Source organism: Leptonychotes weddellii, chromosome 12 (assembly GCF_054177405.1).
Source record: "Leptonychotes weddellii isolate Sample4059 chromosome 12, ASM5417740v2, whole genome shotgun sequence".
Taxonomy (NCBI): domain Eukaryota; kingdom Metazoa; phylum Chordata; class Mammalia; order Carnivora; family Phocidae; genus Leptonychotes; species Leptonychotes weddellii.
Window position 1 is genome coordinate 44457360 of NC_138380.1, and position 24446 is coordinate 44481805.

At 34.5% G+C, this 24446-nt stretch overlaps 1 protein-coding gene across 1 annotated transcript in view; it reads left to right on the forward strand.

Annotated features, from left to right (window-relative positions):
- The window catches only part of LOC145716533 (src kinase-associated phosphoprotein 2-like), a 74563-nt gene extending 67258 nt beyond the window's left edge, over nucleotides 1-7305 (forward strand). Inside the window, exon 5 of the mRNA XM_081800376.1 lies at nucleotides 5688-7305. Coding sequence (XP_081656502.1) covers nucleotides 5688-5719 — 32 coding nt within the window. The 3' untranslated portion in view covers nucleotides 5720-7305. The remainder of the gene's footprint in view (nucleotides 1-5687) is intronic.
- The last annotated feature ends 17141 nt before the right edge of the window (nucleotides 7306-24446 follow it).

The window sequence follows — 24446 nt, forward strand, 5'->3', positions numbered from 1 at the left end:
TATCAAAAGTTGAGTCTTAGCTTTTGATTTAAAGTCCTGTGTTTTTATTTAGGAGTTGTCATTGATTCAGTATTTAAGTGAAATAAAAATGGCAGCTACACAAAGCCCAGAGATCATACCTAACTTCCTTATAAAAGGTCCCCATTAATATGCCTCTTTTTGAACTAAGGATTTGTTGCAAAATTGATTCATTGACTGTTTAGTAGCAGGTAAATATGCAAATATCTCTGCCAGGAGCAGGAGTACCCAGGTTGGCATTTGCGGTTCCATCTTCTTTTGACAGATATATGGAATTTTTACTCTAACGAATTGTAATTATATGCAAAGTGAGCAAATATGCCTTTATTTTTACAGAAAGACTTCATCTTTTTTACTAGGAGAAAAGTCCCACAAAACATTATTTTTCCCACTGGGTTTTAGATACACCCTGCTCTGTTCAGAGCTGTTATGTAAGACACACTGTTTGACAGACTGTCTTGTATCACATTTGTATTGATTGTATATTGCTGAGGGATAAGCTTCCATCTTCCCCTTTTACTAAAAGTATATCTGTTGGCAGGGGTTTAGTGAGATTGGATAAATATCTTCTTATGTTGTGTTAATGAAAACTGGCAACAGTTCTGGTTATCTTATACAATAAGCATTGGTAAACAATGTTAGTATCACAATAGAAATTTTTATGTTACAGTTATGAACTCTGTAAGGTCCATTCATATGGTAGCACAGCTTCAGACCCAAAGGAAACCTAGTATCATAGCCTTTTGCACTGTTTTAGCCATGGTTTTTTATTGGTATGTTGCACTGCAGCAAATTGGAGAAAAAAACGGAGCCCATGAGCTAGATATTATTCCATATGTGAAAATAAATTTTGCTATTTGAACATTTAGAAGTTAGGAAAGCTGATTACATTCACTTTGGTTTTATATATGGAGAAATTATGACTGAAAGAGTCATATATTTTTTTTTTTAAAGATTTTATTTATTTATTTGAGAGAGAGAGACTGAGAGAGAGAGAGCATGAAAGGGGGAGAGGGTCGGAGGGAGAAGCAGACTCCCTGCCGAGCAGGGAGCCCGATGCGGGACTCGATCCAGGGACTCCAGGATCATGACCTGAGCCGAAGGCAGTCACTTAACCAACTGAGCCACCCAGGCGCCCTGAAAGAGTCATATATTTATATTATAAGTGTCTAGGTTGGCAAACCATGGCCTTCCACCTGTTTTATATAGTCTGTTTTATATAGTAAGTTCAGAGTGGTTTTTGTATTTTAAATGATTGAAAAAATCAAAAGAATAATATTTTGTGACACATGAAAGTAATATGAAATTCAAATTTCAGTGCCCAGTTTGTGGGACACAACCATGGTCATTAATTATTGTATTACCTGTGGCTACTTTCAGGCTATAGCAGTAGATTGAGTAGTTGTGATAAGACTCTTTATGGCCCAAAAGTCAAAAATACTATCTGCCCAGGTCTAGATTGCCTCCATGCAAGAATGGAAAGTATTTAGGTCATCCAGAACCCATTGTGTGGTTTTCAGAGGCATGATAGAAGTATGGATTGAACTAAGCAGAGTAAAACATCTCTACCAAATAAAAGCAGCAGCTAACATTTATTGAGCACTCGCTTTTCAGTATTTTACTGCATTAACTCATTTAATCCACACAACAACTCTGGGCTATAAGTTTGTCTTATTTTACAGGAGACAGCACATAGAGGTTAAGCAACTTGTCCAAAGTCAGTCAGTGCTGAAAATAGGCTAGTTGAACTTTCAAATTTATCTTGTGGTTTTCTCACAAGTCTGTACCTTATAAGTACTTTCTATTGGTGTTACAATTCTTGAATAAGAGGTAAGTGTGTGTTCCTTTGGTGTTCTCACTTCTGGCACTCCTGGGTTATAATGTTTGTACTAGTTAGGGCTTAATCAGTACAGTTCAGTTACCTTCAAAATGAAATTATGTCAACCTGTTTTTAGTGATGACTTTAGTAGATTGGATTATTGTACAACAGATTCTCCAGTCTTAAAACACAAATTACTTGTTTTTTTAAAAATGGACTTCAAGTGGGTACACCTGTGTGGGTGGCTCAGTTGGTTAAGCGGCCAACTCTTGATTTCAGCTCAGGTCATGATCTCAGGGTCATAAGATTGAGGCCCATGTTGGGCTTCGTGCTGAGCGTAGATCCTGCTTAAGCTTCTCTCTCTCCCTCTCCTTCTGCCCTCCCCACTCCTTGCAAGCTCTCTCTCTCTCTTTCAAAAATTGGACTTCAAGTGTTTTATATCAATTATTTATATCTAATTTTTAAAAATTTTTCTGTTTCCTCTATTTTATTTTAGTTTTTTACATTTTATGTCATTTTCCAGATCAGAATCCTCAAGTGGTTTCCCATTACACTGAAAAATGAACTTCCAGTTTCTGAACAAGGCCAATGTATATTATCTTGCATGATGAGTCTCTGCCTCCTCTCTAGTCCCATCCTGTGCTGGCCTTCTCTTCCCTCACTGTGCTGTAGCTACACTGGCCATATTTAAGTTTCTTGAACAAACCAAACCGTTTCCTGCTTTTACACATGCTGTTCTTTCTGCCAAAAAACACTCTTAGTCTTACTTTTGGTTCCTTCACATTGTTTAGGTCTCAACTTAAAATTCATCTCCTCCTTCTTGATCATCCTTTCTAAAAAGAGTCTCCTTCTCTGCCCCCTGCATCCCTGTTTGTTTTGTAAATTGCACTTAACACAATTTGTAGTATTTGTGTTTGTTATTTGTTCTTCTGTCCACCTCCCACACTGTATTGTATGCTCCATGAAAGAAAGAGCCGTGAGTCTTGTTTACCATTGTAATCTTCATGCTCAGCACAGGACCCAACATATAATAGGCTCTTGCTATGGAAGGAGTGAATGAAAGAGAGCTACTTTAAATGCTACTATTTTGTCTGGAGCCTCATCACGAAGACTTACTATGGCTGCCTCCTAAACTAAAAGATCTCTTAAATTCACTTTATGCTTCCAATTCCATCCTGCCAGAATGATTTTATAAAATACTACATTGATAGAATCGTTCCCTTTCTCAAGATCCTACAGCAGTTGCAGATTGCCTACTGAATCAAGTCCAAATTCCTTGGCTTGTGTTTTAAGGCTCTTTGCTTTTATTAGGCTGGCCTCTTCACAAGCCATCAGCATTTGTCCTTTATGCTTACTATCTTCCAACATTCATAAGAGGCCTACAGCTTCCATGTCTTCTATAAATCCAACCTTTCACTCTGAAATTCCCATTGTAACAATTGCCTGACCAACACTTAGAACTTGGATCTTGATGGTATACTTGAGTAGATTCTCCAGTATAAATCTCGTTTGTGCAGTGATATCCAATGTCCGTTGTGAAAGTTTTGCCTCACTATTCAATAAGAAGCTAATCCTAACTTCAGAGTATATTTTATAACTGATATGAATGGAGGCGCTTTGTTGTATGGCTATCAATTTGGGGATCAGAGAAAGATTAAAATGATACTGTTTCTGTCTTGGATATTAATTGGGATATTCGATGTCACTGAACAAAGTTGCAGTTTATCTTTATTACATTTCATTGAATATAGTTAGGCTTCAGATTTTTCTGATCTATGGCATATAGAGAACTGCTTATAAAATTAATGGAATCTTAGTTCAGAATTTGTGATAATAAGGGCAGGAGGCTATATTCTCTCTGTAAGAAAAAATGGGTTTACTCATGGTGCAAAAAAAGGTTGTAGAGAAAATATCTTATTAGCATCATTCTTGTATTTTATAAACAGATATTTAATGACCAGTTGTAAGTCATTCTTAATAAGTTTTTAAAAACTTATTATCCCCCCCCCACAACTTTATTTGGAGTTATTGATAGATTCAAATTTCGATTCACAGTAAAATTAAGAACACAACATGACTGTGTTTTATGAAACTGTTTTTAAATTCAGTTTTGTCACCCATTCAAATTTATTGCTTCCTAGTTCATTTTAATTAGTGGACTTAACTTCCTGAGTCCTTTGAAATTCTAGACTTAAGTTTAGAATTTCTTGGCTATTCAGGCAGACATTACATTGTCTAAAAAAATGATCTTTTTAGCTGCTTTTAATGTTGACAGTAAAGATCATTGTAATTCATTTATTTGTTTTTTTAATTGTATGAAATATTTGAAGGAGAGGAAATAAATTTATTTTTGTTTTAAATTTATTTTATATATACTGTAGCATATATGTAATGTTTGTATTATGTTTATATTACTTAATCACAAAATATATTCCTTTTAGACCCATTAAAAAATATATGTCCTGGTATAAGGTGTTATCTGCCTTCCCAGAAAAGTGACTTGCCTGAGGTCACCCAGCTATTGAGTGGAAGAAGTTGAACTGGGAAACCAGCCCTGTCTGACTCCTGAGCCCATGACTTTGACCAGTATGCTATGCTCTTTACAGACATACAGATGATCTCAGTAGTTTAAAGTCTGAGTATGTGTATAGCACTGATTATTAGCAGAATTATAGACTATGGAAACAAAAGGGCCTGGAAAACTGTCAAATACTGTTCTTTGCTTTACATAATTTGCTTCATTTAATCTTCAAAATAGTCTTACGAGATTTGTGCTCTTACTATCTACTTCTGCAGCTGGGGAAACTGAGGCTCAATAGAGGTTAAATAACTTATGTTCCCAAGGGAGCCTACACTAAACCCAGCTCTGTACTGTTAGGTACTATGAATTTTGCCTCCCTGAAATTTTTTTTCCCAGCTCTTAAAAGTAACCGCTTTCTTATTCACCAGTAATGATTTTCCTATAACAACTTTTAGACTTGTCACTATAATTCTTACAGCATGGCAGTGTTTTGACTTTGGTCTCAGTGGTCAGAAATCAATTCAAGGTCATCAAAAGGATTCTGTACTACCTCTGTTGTAGTAGAACCTATGTAAAATGTAATTGCTGGGATTGCCATGTCACATTTACAGCTCATAAAGTTATATATTTCTAGGATTTTAGTTTAAATACATAGAAATCAGTTCATTTCTAGATTCTGAACTGTAAAACAATGAGTGTGTAGTATTTTACCAGGAATGTAGTCTGTTTTCCTGTTTTTACCCCAAAATACCATCCATGCTTCTCTTTGACATGTTTTCTTATTACTCCTCCCTTCAAGTATTTTGTTGTTTGTTAGTCTCGACACCGCACTCTGTCTGCAACAGCCTGTTATCCTCATTATTTAGTATTCTTAGGTTTGTATACAAAAAAGGAACAGCTTCTTTCTACAGCCATTTTGGGTAATCATTATTTTCCCACAGTGGTGATCTTATTTTGAAACACACTGCTACCCTGTGGATAAGCAGAAGAATACACCGCCTGGGGGTGTGGACTGATCAGTCTGTTATCAGTGCCTAGAGGCATGGCAAGAATGATGAAAGAAGATTAAAATTAAATCTTCAGAAGTCCTGCACATCTGAGGAAGTGTCAAATATTCAAAGACTCTTAAAGTGTACTTGTTTAATATTTAGCAAGTTTTGTCAGAAGCAAATTTTATTTCCTTTTTTCCTGTTATCATTTAGTTTCTTTGGAGAGCAAAATATCTTCTAATACCTCTGAAAAATCCATAGTTTAGACTTTATTTTGTGTTATATTCAAGTATCTGGAAGAGTATATCGATCACCTCACTTCTTTTTCTGGCCTGTTTAGGAGGGTATTTGAATTTCATCCTCTGGAGTTGAAGGAACCAAATGGCTACCATCTCCAGGCAAGCTGTATTTTATGTTAAAAGTTGAATTTGAAAAATTCAAATTGGAAAATTTGAAATATTTGTTCTTTTCTTTAAATTTAGAATATTCTTAAACATTTACAATTTTTTTTCTAAATATCAAATCAATTAATGATTTCAACTCTTGACTTCCTAGAAGTCCCAGCTATCATTTTGGTTCCCTCAGAGAGCATTCCAGATTCCACATTTGGAGACCTGAATCACTGGTTTGTAAGACAGAACATTAGAGAATTGCAAGTAGTTTGGAATGTGAGAGCATAGGATACAAATGTATGAAAGGTGAAAGAACATGGAGACCCCTTCTTTCCTGACGGCACTGGGCTTCCCATGTCCTACCTTACAGTAGCTTTATCCCAGTCTTACCATTGCGGTTGTATTTGATTTAGGCTTTGTATTAAGCTTATGGAACACTTACCCTTATTGTTTCATCACCTGTTGTTCAATTGCAAGGTATGAGCCTGTTAAAGGCAGAACCTGTGTTGTCTTTGTCTTTGTCTCTCCAGGATCTAACATTGTTTGTGACAAAGGCCAGGTTCATAATAAATATTTATTGCTCATTGAATAATGACTATCATGCATTGTTGACATGGAATAGAGACTGTGTGAAAAATATTATATTTTATTCTGAAATAAAGCTCATAATTGAGGTTATGAGGTTTAGTTGGAGAAGAAAAAGGGAGAAATTGTGGGAAGGTGCCCAGCACTTCATCCTGCTATCCAGTTGCAGAATCACTGTATTAAATTGGTGTTTGTTCATGCTCCTTTGGAAATGTATTAGCTAGAAGATGCAGAGTAAATCCAACTAAGAAAAGCCTGTAGCGTGCCAAGAAATGCCCAAGGAAAATGCTAACTTAATACAAATTATCTTGTCTTCATCCTCAGGAGGGCAATAAATCTCAGTTCATATAGCCTGAAATGGAAAAAGGAGGATTTTAACCTTTATATCCTCAGTGGGGAGACAGGAAGAGGAAAATGTAAAATGGCATCTCATTCTATTCTTCGATGCCCTCAGCCAATCTGTGAGTAACAGTCATAGTAAGTGGGTAGGAGGGGGCGTTTATGGCTGCCAGTTGTGGGCCTACATAATTCATACCTGAATTGGCCCCTTTGTTTTGGGAGAGTTTAAAATAAGTCTAAACTCCAAATCATACAAAGTATATTTCTGAAGAATGTTATCATCATCCCACATGGGTATGTGTTTTATAGATGACAGACTGAGTCATCAAGATCAGCAGTGGATTTATCTAATAAAACTACTTGAAAGCCTATAGAACAGGCTAAGTGTTGTCACTGGACCCAGCATTATCATAAGTATGCACAATTTCCCGTTACTGTTAAAAGTTTATTGGTTAAATATTCTAGGCTCTGTGCATAATGAAATCAACATGTAGTGTAACTATAAAGTATTTTGTATCTGCCACCAATTAAAGTTACATGCCGTAAAAATAATTGACTCCCACAGAACAAACACACACATGGATTGAGTTTCACTTGGAATTTCCTCTGGCTGGCTGAATGTTTGCCAAGTGCTTTTGTAAAGTGCTACATACAAAAAAACCAGTAGGCCTTGGTTTTTCTGATATATGCATAGTGCATAATGACTTAACTGTAAGTTTTATTTCCTTTGGAAGGCATAATTTGACTTTATGGTCCACCATTGTTACTGTAGTTGAACGTAAAAAGTAAAGCTAATCTTTTGGTGTAATGGATGATCCCTATGATATATATCTTTATTTAATAACCCTTATTTATTCAACATGCATTTATTAAATGATTATGTTCCAGGCACTGTCCAGTGGGAATAGAAGATGAATAAAACTCGAATGGTCTAGATTTTAAGTACCTTATGCATCTGCCCAAACTTGGACATTATTGAATATAACTTTCTTTTTGCTTCTTTTCTGGTGTCATCTTTTTTGCCGCATATTGAAAGAGTGATCTGCATAAAAGTGCTTCAGCTTTTCTTTTGATCATTTAGATTATTTTTATATTTTTATAAAGATACCAACTTTTGTTTTATACACCGTACTTACTTATTCATTAGAATTTACTAAATCTGTGGTACTTTGTCAGGTTTGTACATTTTTTGACAACCAGCTTGTTGATTTCTACTTTATAGGTGAAGAAAGTAAATATTAAGCCACAAATACAGAGAAATCCAGCTACATTATTTATCATATTTTCGTAAATATTTATGCTATAAATATTTATACACAAGCATGCATATTCTTATATATTCTATGTAAAATGTACGTATGTATACCTGGCTCCAGCCTAGATAGTGTACCTCTGCTCTGTAATTGCAAGGTCACTAAAACGTTGTCAATATCCATTGCTTCCCCTCCTTATCATTAAATGTACGCTAGTGCTGTTTTATTCTTCAGCTCTACTTGTTGGCTTCCTCCCCTTTAAACCATCAAGGCAGGTTTGCACAAGAGTTCAGATTTGTTTTCTTTGTTGAGTCTGGGAGAAGAGTTTTAGAAACCAGGATGTTTGATTAGAATAGGCTGGTGTACCCTTTGGTTTGAGTCCTCAGGTCCCAGACCCATTATCATTTAAAAACCTTATTATCACCAGCTATACCTAGGGGTAAGTTGGCATATTAACAAGTTATAACCCCAATTTGCAGAAACAATGCCTTCTTTCTCTGTGTTGGAGGACATTTACACTATCTAACATGAACAATAGAGTAATGACTGCTGTGTTATAAATCATAACGAGAAGGTTCCTGAGAGGAATTATGATTTTATTTCCTTTGTGGTATTATTAGGTAAGCCTTACCTAAACAGTTATTACACTTTCTTCCAGTTGTAGTGTTATTTTTTTTTTCTGATGGGCATAAAAGGTATTTGATAAAGATAAGATTTTTGAAAACATCCTTGTGTAAATCAACATATTTTAGTATTATCAGAATGTACAATACTACTTGTAAGGAAGCTTACAGATTATCTAGCCTATGTCTCTTATTTTACAAGTGAAGTCTAGAAAGGTTGAATCATTTAGGTACCTACGATTAAGTTTAGTGGCTGACACTAGCAGTCTTCTGACTTCTAATCTATGTTTTATTTTTCTTCCCTTAAAGATGACTATGCTATTACTATTTTTTATTGCATAATTGTTCCTGATAGATGCATTATGAGATATTATACTGAGTTGCATGCATGTGTACGCACACACACACACCAAATCATGTTTGCGGAATTTACCAGGGTAAGAATCAGCTATTTCTGTTTCCTAAATATTCAGCTCCCAAATCATAGTTGTTTTTCTAGCTTTCTGCTTTTTCGATATAAAGAGTATTTGCCATCTTCATTTATTTGAAAAAAAATTTGGAAACTGCCATTTGCAATCATGATAGAAATAATTCAGACAAGAATCATCAATGGATGCTAAAACTTAGTGAAAGAGAAAGTGAAAGAGGTGAAAGAGGAAGAACCAGGATATTTATATTATCTTAAAGAGTCTCCTCATAAAATACTAACTATAAAGTGAAAAATAATGTGAAAGGGAGAAATTGGCAGATACCACCTTAAGCAGGTGATGAAAGTTAGCATCATTGTGCTGGAAAAAATTGACATCATATGCCTTCTGATATGGTGTGTTGGACCATAATAATGTGATGAATTTTGAAAGAAAATTTTTTTGCCTTTGTATTTTTAGAATTCTTTAGAATAAAAAATTCAAGCTTTGTATCTTTATGTCTGAATCTACAAAGAAATGTGTGGCATTGCTAGATCACTTTCAGTGTAACCACTAATTTTCCTTTTTTTTTGAGATTTTCTAATATGGAAAATCTTAATACTTTTGATCTTATTAATGTGACTAAAAAACACAAGAAAACTGGCTTTATTGATACAAAGTAAATATTTGGTATTTATTAAAATATAAATGAAAATATTTGTAGAAATCTGAAGTCTCAGACTTGAAGATAACATTTCTTTTTCAAGTTTTTATTAAATTCTGGTTAGTTAAAATATAGAATATTAGTTACAGGTGTAGAATTTAGTGATTCATCACTTACATACAACACCCAGGGCTCATCACAACAAGGGCCCTCCTTAATCACCATCACCTATTTCACCCATCCCCCACCGACCTTCCCTCCAGTAACCATCAGTTTGTTCTATATAGTTAAGAGTCTGTTTCTTGGTTTGCGTCTTTTCCCCCTCATGTTCATTTGTTATGTTTCTTAAATTCCACATATGAGAGAAATCATATGGTATTTGTCTCTCTCTGACTGACTGATTTTGCTTAACATAATACTCTCTAGCTCTATCCCTGTTGTTGCAAATGGCAAGATTTCATTCTTTTTGATGGCTGAATAATATTCCATTGTATATATGTACCACATCTTCTTTATCCATTCATCAACATTTGGCTGTTTCCATAATTTGGCCATTATTGATAATGCTGCTATAAGCATCAAGGTGCATGTATCCCTTCAAATCAGTATTTTTGTATCCTCTGGGGAAATACCTGGTAGTGCAATTGCTGGGTCATAGGGTAGTTCTATTTTTAACTTTTTCAGGAACCTCCATATTGTTTTCTGGAATGGCTGCACCAGTTTGCATTCCCACGAACAGTGCACGAGGGTTCCCCTTTCTCCACATCCTCACCAATACCTGTTGTTTCCTGTGTTGTTAATTTTAGCCATTCTGACTGCTGTGAGGTGATACCTCATTGTAGTTTTGAATTGTATCTCCCCAATGATGAGTGATGTTGAGCATCGTTTCATATGTCTGTTAGCTACTTGTATGTCTTCTTTGGAAAAATGTCTATTCATATTGAAGATAACATTTTCTTCAGAACAGGTAACTTCAATTGGTCAATGACATACAATGCTCCTTCCTCCTTATATCCTATAGGATGTAGGCCTCCTTACTAAATCTTGACTAGCAAGTTCATTCAGTTAATATTTGTTGTTAAGGAGACCAGTGTTACATGCTTGATCTTATATGGGTATTATTTTGTTCTCTGGCTATGCATGTTAACATGGGTAAATTGACTTGAAAATTTATGATTTTGGTTACTTGGGTGTCTTAGGTAAGAGTATGAAAAACTTTTGAAAACCTTGATAAATTGCCCTCCTTTGAAACATTCATTTGCCTTCATTTTAAACAGTAGGTGTTTTTTACTGTTTCTTGGGAAATTATTTTTGTTGTATTTAAAAATATAGGCTGTTTATGAACATCACTGTGATTTTAAAAGTAAATCAAACATTATCTTTTCTAGGATTTATTGGGCAGCATTGTGTGTGTGTGTGCATGTCACACAGTGTGTGTATGTGTGCATGTCACGCACATTTTATGTATGTGTTTGCATGAGAGAGAACACTGAAATAATCCTATGTCCAGAGGCTTAAAGGCCTTTCATTAAGAGGTTCAAAGACGGGGCGCCTGGGTGGCTCAGTTGGTTAAGCGGCTGCCTTCGGCTCAGGTCATGATCCTGGAGTCCCGGGATCGAGTCCCGCATCGGGCTCCCTGCTCGGCAGGGAGTCTGCTTCTCCCTCTGACCCTCCCCTCTCTCATGCTCTCTGTCTCATTCTCTCTCTCAAATAAATAAATAAAATCTTTAAAAAAAAAAAAAAGAGGTTCAAAGACAACTAACAGCCTAAAAGAGTCCAATGAGTAAATATATGGTTTGTACAATAGATGTGTTTTTTTAAAGTTATACATAAACTGAACTTTGCAGTATCATAATTTAAATGTACTAGAGAAGTATCACTATTTCAAGATGGTGTGGAGTAGCCTTGGTGACTGCAGCCTCTAAGTAATTTTTATGGTTAAAAGAATTTTGAAATTTATTTTTCTTAACTGTTGGCAAACATCTTTACTTCTCTAATGTGCCATATTTTTGACATGGACAGATCACCTATATTACTGAACTAGGATTGCTGTCTTTTTATTCACTCTACATAGAGTGAGTTTCTTTCAGTAAGGCTAATTAGAACCAGTTGTCTTGTAAGATTTGGTGATATGTATAATTCTTCTTATAGCAAATTCAACTGACTAGCAAATTATTTTGCTTAATATCTGAAAAGCAATTAGATTTTAAGATTGCATTTTAAAAATATGCAATATACCACATAAGACATTTTTGCATTACATTACAGATGTCACCCTAAATTTTCAAATGCTAGTCATCATTTTTAACCTATTAAATTCACTTTGTAACATTACATATGAATGTATTACTATTAAGTATGGTTTAAAATGATCCGATTTTTAAAATTTCAGTATCGGCTTTTAGTAATTTGAAGACCAGTTGTTGCATTAAAGTGGAATTTGGTATGGAAAAGGACTATTGCTACAGATACTGAATTAGAAAATAAATTGGAAATGCTTTACTCCCTGGCTGTCATTCCCTCTCTTCTTCCCCTCACTACTGAGGTGTTTTTTTTCTTTTTTTTTTTTAAAGGCCAGTGATCTTTTTTTGGTTCTGCTTTCTCTATTTCATTCCTTAATGACGACTGGCTTCTATCCACATTGCCTCTTCCCTGATATCTCAGCAAGATGAGCAAAATGACTGTAGCCTCCTAACTTCCATATTCAGTGAACAATTTCTAGTACTTCTCTTTCTTGGCCTTTCTGAAGCAACTAATATTACTGATATTACTCACCACTCATTCATTCCTCTCCCAAAAATCTGTACTCTTTGCTGATCTTCTCCTGCTGTTTCTTCTCAGCCTTTCTGTGGCTTGCCCTCCGGAGGCATGAAAAGTGTAAGACTTAATAGCATGTTTGGTATTCCTTATTAGACACAAGTAAGCAGATGTTGTACGTGTGAAGGGCTTGTTCATGTTATCTTTAAAAAATAATTTCATTCAATATATTGGATTAGGAAATCATTTTTCTCTGTACTTTTAACTCTTAATTTGATGTGAATTTGCATTTTCTTTCCCTTCAAGTCATCTCAATTAAGGATGCATAGACTATCAGAATTGCAGTTACTTCATTAGGGAAATTTATGTTTGGTCTGTAAATAAAATTTAATATATTCCTAAAGAGGAATTTGTTATATTCATCTAATTCATCTAGCACAGAACACTTTATTTTTTAATATTGTCCATCAGTTTTCACTATGAAAATGCATCTTTCTTTCCATCCAAAGCTGTATGAAAATACTTTTTTTTTTTGAGATTTTCTTCAAGTATAGAACTTTGAAATACCATTAGCTGAGAACCTCTACTTCATATATAAGAATTCTCCAAATGCTTCTGTACGTAAGATCCTCTTTTCCTGGCCAGAAAATTTCTATTTGCCTTGACTTAAAAAATTAATAACATGTGGCATGCTTTATGAATAGGCATTCTGGAATCAGCCAGAAGACTTTTCAAACCAAAAATAGGGATATGTTTCCTGCCGAGTGTGAGCTCAATAAATCAGGTGACTGGAGCTGGGAAGGGGTCTTGGTGAGCCTATTTGTAAACTTTGGGTTTCTGAATGTTAATTTTAAGCTTCCTTTTGAAAAGGCCAGGGTTTGTAGAGCTTATCCTGTCAGCAATATCCTGTGTCAATTGTCAGGTCATGTTTAACGTGTGGAGATGTATTAATCTGCCGTAGCTAGCACTGTGAGGGACTGGGATAAATAGAGGGCTCAGCAGATGAAGAGGGATTAACTGTGTAGATTGAGCAAACTCTTCAATCACTGAACCAGTGATTTTACAAAGGATTAGCTGCTGCTTTTACAAATATTGATTACTGATTTGCTACTCAGAATGGAAATGACATAACATGTGCAGTTGCTGTGCGATGTGCTATGTGAAATGTACATCATTCATATTAATGGATTTGTCATAGGCATTACAGAAACGGACAGATTTATTATAGTAGCAGTTGCTAGAACTGTTATGGTTAAGGTTGTGTCAGCATATCTATTAAAACTTCAGGATTTTAGAAGTTTACAGGCTAGCCATAAAATTGATTTTCCAGGTAGAATTTGGAATACCAGTTATAGCCTGGCACAATTATTTTTGTGCATATTTTTACATGAATCAGTTTGAAGGCACCGAAGTTGAACAGAACACAAAATACATTATTGTGTTATTTTTGTAATATCAAAAAACTTAGATTATTTCATTTTGGAAAAAAATTTAAATTCATCATAAATACTTGTTTTCCAACCAAGAACATGCTTAGTACATGTGGACTTCTGAAAATCCATCAATATTTTTCCCAGAACAGGGTTTGTCTTGAAGCCTTTGGTTTGTTTCATTTCTATAATCAATTTGAGATTTTTAGAAAGCGCAGAAATATCTGGGTAATTAACAATCAATGACTATTTTGTTTCATGTAAGTGACTTTTTTACACTAAAAATCAGTAGTAAGAATTAGAATGATCTAATATCAGAGAATATAGCTTCCTTTAATCTTTTTTCCTTTTTTTTTTAAGATTTTTTAAATTATTTGAGAGAGAGGTAGTGAGAGAGAGCACAAACAGGGGGAGAGTGACCTGAGCTGCAGGCAGATGCTTAACCGACTGAGCCACGCAGGCACCCCCTCATTTAATCTTTTTTAATAAATCTGTTTTCTTGCAAATGTTTCATTATGTCACAATGGGAAGACTTTTCAGAGTTGAGTTAGATCTTGAAGTCTGAGCTGGAAGCTATCTAGGCAGTGAGGGTGGCCAGGCGTGGTATAGAGAAGAAAGGTGAGGGGTAGCACATTCTAGGCAGAATGAAAGCTTGTATGGATACATGAGACTTGGCCTATTTGAAGAATAGCCAGGTCTGTGAACATTCTCAAAGTGTAATACCTTCATATGAGTTGAGAGGATTGTTTTCAAGCTGTATTATTTTATCATAAAACTACACATATTGATTAAACTGAATCTTTTAGTTTAGTGGTTAAAGCTTTTCTAGCTGTGATTTAAATAATATAAATTGATTTAATTTAAATTACTTAAAAACCTGTACACATTCTTTTTTTCTTTTTCACTTAAAAAATTCTATTATGTAAACTTATAAATGTAATACATGCTTGTATTACAAAAATCCCTAGAAGTAAGAACTATTAATTGTTCTGGATATGTCCTTCTAGACATTTTTTCCTGAATTGTACAAATGTGTGTGTGCAGAATATCAAATCAGATTTTTTGAAATTAAAAATGGAATATCACTCTACATATTATTTTATACCTTATGTTTTTCACTTAAGTATCATGATCATCTTTCTATGTTAGTCCATACCTTTTCACATTAATACACATAGATCTACATATGCATATTTAAACAATAAGCATTATTTATAATGGTTTCATAATGTCTTTCTTGCTGGACATGTTCCATTTTTCTATCACAAATTGTGTTTTGGTATCTATTCTGGCATATACACTGTTAATGAACCTGTGCTTGATTTTTGTAGGATAGATTCTTGGGAGTTGAATTCTTAGGATATTGTCAAATTCTCATGCACAGAACTGTAGGAAGTTACATTCCCAAAAGTAATGCATGAGAGTATCATCTCTTCCCGCCCTCCCCACTGTTTGGTGTTATTAATCTTTTTAGTTTTTACGTCTCACAGAGTTAAAAAGCAGTATCCCGTTTTACTTTGTTTTCTTTAGTTTTTAGTGAAGTTTGTTTATTCATTCAGCAAAATTTAATGAGCCCTTACTGTGTGTCCAGGCACTTATTTGGCACTGGGGATACAGTGGACGAGACAGCATAGTTTCTGAGTTCATGGGACTTACATTCTAGTAAAGGTGAGGAGAGCTGGTGCAGAGACAGGAAATCAGTAAACACTATCTTTTCTCATGTTTATTGGCTTTTGTACTTATTCTATGAATTGCCTGGTTCATATTCTTCACCTTTTTTTCTGTTAAACTGTTTATCTTTTTCTTATTGATTTGTGAGAATTCATTGTCTATTGTGACATCCATGGAATATTTTTTGCTATTTACCCCTTGAAAAAGTCATCATTTGACAAATTAATGATTGTACTAATTCTTATCCGTGTATGGAGTTTTAATACCACACCTGATTTCTAATGGTTGGTGAAAGATCATTGGACCAAGTGTCAAATTTCCATAATTTTCCATCCTGTGAGGAATTTAGAGGAGTTTTTTTTTTTTTTTTTAAGTAGGTTCTATGCCCAACATGGGGCTAGAACTCACAACCCCGAGATCAAGAGTTGCATGTTCTACTGACTGAGGCAGCCAGGCGCCCCAAGAGTTCTTTCTTTTCTCTAATTTAATGTATTTTGATATTCAAAAAAATACATTACAACTTTCTTGCATGAGACTTGAGGATATCCAGATGAAGGGAACTTAATTGAATTCATTGATTTGTTTAATAGCTATTATCTCATTATTGGGAAGATCAATGTAACATTATATATGTAGAAATTTCTTTTGTGGGGAGAATACATATCATGGTCTATTCATCCATGATTTAATTACAGGCTGAATTTGTAGAAAACGTGTAATGGAATATCTTATCATAAGAGCCTACCATATCTGCATTGATTTTGAATAAGTTGTATCATAGCATTTATTCATACGGAGTTGGAGTGGGATGTATATTTTTTGGATTTTAAGTCTTTTCCCATGTTTTTAAGAGGTCGTTGTGTTTCAAATATTCATGAACAAACTACAGATCCCGAGTCAGACTGTTTTACAGCCTTACACGCCCCTGAGGTAACTAGTGGCAGCCTCATTGCAGTGAGAGACCACAGTCCACCCGCCCTAGGCTGGTGCTCACGGCGGGTGGAGAGGCCGTCTGTTTTCACAAAGTCGCATCAGCTGTTGCGTGTTGCTAGCACACATTTTATTCCATGAGGTTCCTTCCCAGAGTTTTATTTTATTTTATTTTTTAAGATTTTATTTATTTATTTGACAGAGAGAGACACAGCGAGAGAGGGAACACAAGCAGGGGGAGTAGGAGAGGGAGAAGCAGGCTTCCCGCCGAGCAGGGAGCCCGATGCGGGACTCGATCCCAGGACCCTGGGATCATGACCCGAGCTGAAGGCAGACGTTTAACGACTGAGCCACCCGGGCGCCCCCCTTCCCAGAGTTTTAATTTGACATTTTTTAATTTGAGTCAAGAACTTAAACTTCAGTGGTGAAATTGTTCTGGTAATGACGACTCTTAACTGGGAGGAAAGGAGACCAGGGACAGCTGGGCTGGGCTCGGATAATGCACACAGCGAGCAGATTCCTGGATTGCCTTATGACGTCTAACTCAGGGTAAATATCAGTTTCTATATTTGGCAGTTGATTTTTTTATATCATGGGTACTCATTTTTGAAAAATATGCTGAAATCATGTGCCTGAAAATGGGCACTTCTCATACTATTAAGTTCCAATTTCTTTTTCTCTTTTTTATTGTAATTCTTACTTTATGTTGGCTGTTACAAAGTTCAGGACTAAATTGGAGTGTTATTAAGGAGGCATTAAGGTGGGGAGGAGAAAGGAGGATGACCTCTTTGCTCTCAGTTGTGATGGCCCTTTCCTGCTCTCTTGCCTCTCTCTCTCAGTTTCCTCGTCCGTTCTTTCTGCCCCTACTCCTCATCATTGGGGGACCGCGCCAGCTATGGTGAAAGAGGTATTATATTTTTATAAAATTATTTTAATGACTCAGAAGTTAGATATTCTGTAAATAAAAATCCCCTCCTCATAGTCATTTATGTATCTGACATTTCCCTTCTGTTTTCAGTGTTATGCTGGTTGCGGAACTGTATTTTATCGACTTACTGACTTTTTTTTTGATTTTGCATTGAACATTATCTTAGAGCATATTTTTAAAATCCTATAAGACAAGTATGAAATGAAGTTTTAAAAACATACCACTAAGAGCAATGTAGGTGTTTTACTTCAAAATTGTACTTCAGCATTTTATTTTTTATTTTTAATTTTTTTTTAGATTTTTATTTATTTATTTATTTGAGAGAGAGAGACAGATAGTGAAAGAGATAGTGAGAGAGAGCACAAGCGGGAGGAGAGGGAGAAGCAGGCTTCCCGCGGAGCAGGGGGCCCGACGCGAGGCCCGATCCCAGGACCTGATCATGAACTGAGCCAAAGGCAGCCACTTAACCAACTCTGCCACCCAGGCGTCCCTGTACTTCAGCATTTTAAATAAGTACCCTTGGTGATGTTGATGCACACTTAAGTTTGAGAAGCACCATCTTATGATCCCTTGCTCAGAGTCTAGTGAAAAAGACAAACTTATGAATCCATGATTTTAGCCTAATATTGTAGGTGGTGCCACATGAATGTTTCTCTCCCTGGCCAGTCTCACATGTTGCTGTTAACAGTTATTCCCCTCTGAAGCTAAGGATCAGAAAGAGGATTAAGCATGCGATGTGCTTTTATTTTCAGACACTAGAAAAAAATGTGATATATCAACTCTTCTAATATTGAAGTTTTAATGTCTGTTCTTTAGTAATTTACTCTGTTACACAGATAACAATGCTTTCTAATTCTTTCAATTACCCAGGTGTACATATTATTACCAGTTTATACTAAAAAGTAGATGGGCATTTTATCATTCTCAGTAACATATTGCTCTGTGGATGTTTTGTTTATGTGAAGTAGGCATATACTTAAACTTTTTGCAAGCTGGAATTGTTCTGGCCCTGAGTAAGAACTTTTATGAGCAATTGCTGATTTGTTTTGTGTTAAGGTGATCTTCATCCAGACATATGTCCCTGTAAAGCTATTATACTTTATAAATTTACATGTAAATTTACATGTAAATTTATAAATAAGAACATCTCAACATCATCCCCAGCTTGGGTGATTGTTAAGGGATATGGCTCAGAAGTAGTAATATAAAAGAGCTGTGCTGGTTTCTTGCAGGGAACATATCTTCTGCTTGGGATTTAATAGTTACCAAAAGTTTGACCAAGGCAAATAGTATTTTGGAAGGATTGTCTGAAAAATGTGCAAGGTGTCTACTCCTGTAGGTATTCTAGTTCTTATCCTTGAGTTTAACAAAGCTGTTTGGGAGCTGTATACGTGGGCTACCAGGTTTTGTGCTCTGTAGAATTGCTTTTAGTAAATTTTGCTTTGGTATTGTGCTGTTGGCTTGACATGAGTAATGGTATACAAAGCAGCCCTGTGAAACTTTTATTTTACTTACTCTAACAATGTTATTGAGGACATTGAAAACACATGGGAAAGATTTCTTTCTCATTTCAGTAGCAGGAACCAGGAATAGTTGTTATATATTCCTCCCTGAGCAATGATCTATATTTATCTTATGGGTAATGAATTACATAATTTATTATTTCTTCTTTCATGTTGGTTGTTATAAAGCTTATAACTGAATTTTTGGCCCACTCCCACTAAGTGTAAATAACTTTGTAGTTCCAACTTGTTTTGTGTTCTACCCTGACTCCTAGTTTTGCCTTGATTGATTACTTTTATTTTTTAAAATTTAAAATAATGTCATTTATAGAAAAGTTTCAAGAATAATACAAATAATTCCTATTATATCCTTCATTTAGATTTCTTAAGTCATTAACTTACAAGGGAAAAACCCATAAGGCTAACAGGAGATTTTTCAACAGAAACTTAGCATTAACATTTTTTAAATTCAGGTGTTTGCTTTCTCTCTGTATGCACACAATTTTCACCTATTTGTTTTAATTTCCATACCAAATGTATCTGTACAAATGCGTGTAAGATGCTTTTTTTGCGGGGGGGTAATGAAGCAGTGTATTACTAAATAAACAATAATAGATAAGAATGTGTTAATTTCATACCTATATTGAAAAAAGAGACCCGTGGAAAGACCTGTTTTAGACAGAAGGAAGATAAATTGTCTGTGTTTGTGAGAGAGAGAAGGGGTGAGAGGGAGAGAGAGAGGGAGAGAGAGAAAGGAAGGAAAGACAGAGAACACCCATGTGTTTTAAGAGGATATTTTAGCACTTTGGCAGAAGAGGTGAAATGCCAAAGGCTTTTTGATTTAAATAAAAATTAGAGAGTTGTTTTCTTAAATAGAAATAGGTAATAAATACCTGCATGACGAATGTTTGGGAATGTATTTACTTTAATAACCAAGCCCATTTTGGTAATCAAGTAATCAGAATAGGGTCGTAAGTAGAATCTTAATTCAGAATAATTTCATATTTGATAGTTTTCATACTAGATAATTTTCATTTATTTTAACCACGCCTCAGTGATATTCTTTTGGAAGATGGGAATAGAATAACAATTGTTTATATATGCGTTCTCTTTCTTCAAGATAAAACAAAAACATATGCCTTATTATATTATGTGATTTGGAAGACATTCTAACTCTGCATACTCCCTATTTCAGACACTTAAGATATGATCTTATATTATTAATGGTTCTATTTCTTTATACACAAAATAGGAAAAACAAGTGAATAAAAATGAACTTAGGATATTGCAAATTAGAAAAATGTTCATATTCTGAAAATAATTGTAAAAATTTATAGTTTAAAGCTCACAACATAAATCAGGTTGCAAAAAAAGTTGCCCTACAACCTATGGGAAAATAAAACAATTGAATTGAAAGGAGCTAAAGATTTCAGTCTAAATTATATTCATTTCTTTTTTTTATCTAATTTGCTAAAGGAAACTTCATGCAAAAAGAGCCTCCTTTTCCTTCCATAAAGATCTGTTTTCCCTTTACTGATCTGTTGCATGTTTGTGTGTGTGTGTGTTTAAACCAAAATGGAAGTCTTTTGAAAGACATGTTTAGGAAGCAAAATTGACTTCACTAAAGTCTTGTAGAAAGTGAAACAAACATCCTAGAATTTTAAATTTTAAATTAAATATTTTAAATATATCAGTCTGCTGTTAAGAAATTAATTTTAAATAATTGTGATTAATGCCACAGAGTAGTAATTCAATATTGTTGTCTTTTAGTTTCTGTAGATGGCATTCACTTATTTCCTCAACGATAGTACATAGCATTTCAACAGTGGGCTTTGTTGGACAGATGTGGGGGTCCTGGTTCCACCACTTACTGTGTGTGACCTTGATTTGCCATTGGTAACATGCAACTAATAATGCCTACCTCTTGGGGCTATGTGAGAGGGAAATGAGATAATGACTTGTATCATGTTTAACCTGTGGTAAAGGCTTAATAAATGTTAGCTGTTGCAGATATTATTACCTTACTGAACCATGCTAATATTTGTTTATATATATTTGTTATTTAAATTATGATACTTGTAAAAAAGAATGCTTAGAACTTATAGTCTAGGGATATGAAAAGGTTGTGTTTCATACAGAGGTAGTACAGGTATGGAAGGAGAAAGACCAATTATTAGTTATTCATTAAATTTTATACATGAATTATTTGACTTGACTTTTAAAATGCTTTCAACAAATTTCAATAGGTTGAGTTTATTTTTTGGCTGCCTTAGATAATATTTAGAAAAGGGCCTGGCACATAATATACACTAGTAAATATTTAATAAATGATTTAAGTGTTCCTTTTCATTTATACTAATCTTTACTATGTACAATACCACTAAATATTTTTTTAATGCATCAGATTTTTTTTTTTTTGCCAAATATCTATAGCTGGAAAGGAATTTGCATTGTTAAAAGGTACTTGGCTTTCAAGGTTTATTGTAGTTCTTTATTTTTTCAGCTTTCTTGTTTTCTTATGTATGGAACACTGGACTTGGCAAATTTGAATTGCCATAGTAATAATAGGAACTAACATTTCTTAATCTTAAGTACTACCCTACTAAATCCACACAGTAATTCTCCATTATTACTTACATTCAAGGATTTGAAAAGTAAAGTTAATGAAATTAAGTAACTTATTTACATCACAGAGCTAGTAGTCAAGCTGCAATTTGAATCCAAGACCCAGGGTTTTAACCACAATTCTAAGATGCAGAATCAGATTGGGGGCACCTTTTTGTGTTAAAGATGAACATTAAAATTCAGTTCATAATTGTATATGTTTTATATTATTTAGAGTATCTGTGAAAATTGTGATATATTTAGAATTTTATTTTTAACTGAAATAAAAAGTATTTCCATTTTAAGCTTGTATCTCATTTTCTCAAAATATTTGTATGTCACGGACTTTATAAAAAGGTGTTTTTTTCCCCTAAATTTAATTTTTTTCCTGTGACAGAAAAGATGATTAAGATAGAGGCAGATACACACACACACACACACACAAAACCAGTAGCCAATTGGTATGTATAATGAGGGATGCAGTCGACACAATAATAGCTCCCCAAAGAAGTCCACATTCTTATTTTTGGAGCCTGTGAATATGTTGTTACCTGGCAAGGGAGAATTAAGGTTGCAGGTGGAATAAGGTTGCCAGCTGACCTTAAATAAGGAGATTATCCAGGTGAGCCCAAAGTAAATACAAGAATCCTCAAGAAGGAGGCAAAAAATCAGAACCAAAGAGGGCATTGTGAGAAGAACTCAACTGGCCATTGCTGGCTTTGAAGATGGCAGGGGGACAATAGCCAGTGAAATAGGTCAGACTTTGGGAGCTGGAAAGGCAAGGAAATAGATTCTTCCTTAGAGCCTCCAGGAGGAACACAGCCCTGCTGACATCTTGATTTTGGCCCAGGGAGATGCTTTTTGGACTTCTGACTTCCAGAACTATGAGATAATAAATTTGCTTTGTTTTAAGCCACTAAAACAAACCAAACCAAACCAAAAAGCAAAAACAATATAGGCAGACACAGAGTAACTGAGAAGTTACTCTATATAGGAGATAAAATTTGATTTAAAATCTTTTTGTGAAATATGGAATGCCTGGCTGGCTCAGTCCCTAGAGCATGAGACGCTTGATCTAGTTTGAACCCCATCTTGGGTGTAGAGATTACTTAAAAAGTAAAAAATAAAAAACAATCCTATGAAATAGTTACCATCTCTATTTAAAAGAAATAAAATCTTTCATTTAATGATATATTATTAAAAAACAGCCTTTCCCAAAATATAAAAGCGTTAAGGGTGCCCATATAAATACTATAGGAAATAGTAGTCTGGTTGCCGAGTGAAATTTCTCATATTGAACCTTATTTTTAAATGACTGATTCAACATATTGATATGCTTTCGTCCTTATAAATAGTTGAGGGAGTCTTACGAGGGTTTCCACAAATCAGTAACTCTGGAATTTTTAGATAAAACATTTTTTAATTCCATTAGAAATAATTTTTTAAAATAATTTTAATATATTATAAAAATGTGGTACCTCATGGTCTAAAAAATTAGTCCAAAGAATCAAAAATCTTAAAGAGATTTTCTTTCCACCTAATTTTATGAGCTAGGAACAGTACTCCTATATTAAAAATTTATCTAAAAAAGCAGTCTTCAGACATGTACTTAGGTAGTTCAAATTTTGATTTGTACTCCAAAGTAAAAGAAGCACCTTTTTTTTTTTAATGTAAGTAACATTTTTATTAAGACTTTCTGTAAAAATTATGTTAGAACTTAATCAGCTAAATTTAAAATTCAATACATATTCAATTTTACCCAATCCAGATAATTAAAAGAAGCACTTTTAAGTGAATGGGAAGGATAATATAACTCTATGGATAATATAATCCACATACTTTTGATCTATGGCATTTTGACTTATTTTAGTGGATATTGATGAACATACTTGATTTCAGATTTTTCTTAATTCTGATTCTTAATTATTCCCTTAATTATTCTATGATTGCCATTTGAATTTTCCGTATTTTGGTAGATTTCCAAGAAAATTAGTAGAAGCCACAATTACATATGTATATGTTTTTTTAATATGTATATGTTTTTTGATATAAAATAGAAGCTTTTGATTGGACTCAACAGAACCTTAGGTATCTTTTGGGTCATATTCATGAAGCATTTCCTGCATGCATATAGCTGTTGCCTTCTTTGGTTTCAGACAGACCTATTGAAGACATGGTGGAACTCTCATGAGGCTATTGGAATTTCCATTTCAAGAAGTAGAGTTAATAAAGCCAAACTCGAATTACCCTAATGGTTATTCAGGTTTTGCTTGGTGGCTTTCATAGTGACTTGCCATTTTACAAAGGGGCAGAGAGACCAACAGATGGTAAACCTGTGAATTGCAACCTCTGCTTTAGCCCCCAGTGTCATCACATGAGTCGCTGTATCAGTCTTTAAAGCCTTGTCCCCAAGGCTTCATTGCCCTGGGAATTCTGTGGTCCTACTAATAGGAAGCTGACCATTTTTGTGTCTAAGCATGATATGAGCCTATTTTTTTTTTAAAAAGGAAATGTCATATTAGCCTTAGAGATCACCAGTACTAGCAAATCATTGGTCAGTCCTTTCTGAAAAGAGTAATAATGGGAAGTGAGAAAATAAGCTCTGTGAAAGGAGTATGCTAAGCTAACATCATTAGCAATCTTTTAGTTACCGTAGTGATTATTTTCTTAAAGGTTATTGTTGTTTGATATATCCATTGAATACATAATAATTTTTGCCACTAAAAAAAAAAAACAATAAAAAAGATTTGAAATTCCAAATTTTCCATGTGGAGGGGAGAATTATTAGGATATGAAAATATTTAATTTTTTTTCTTTTTTTTAAATTTTATTATGTTATGTTAGTCACCATACAATACATCATTGGTTTTTGATGTGGTGATCCACGATCCATTGTTTTCGTATAACACCCAGTGCTCCATGCAGTACGTGCCCTCCTTAATACCCATCACCGGGCTAACCAATCCCCCCTCCCCCCTCCCCTCTAAAACCCTGTTTGTTTCTCAGAGTCCATA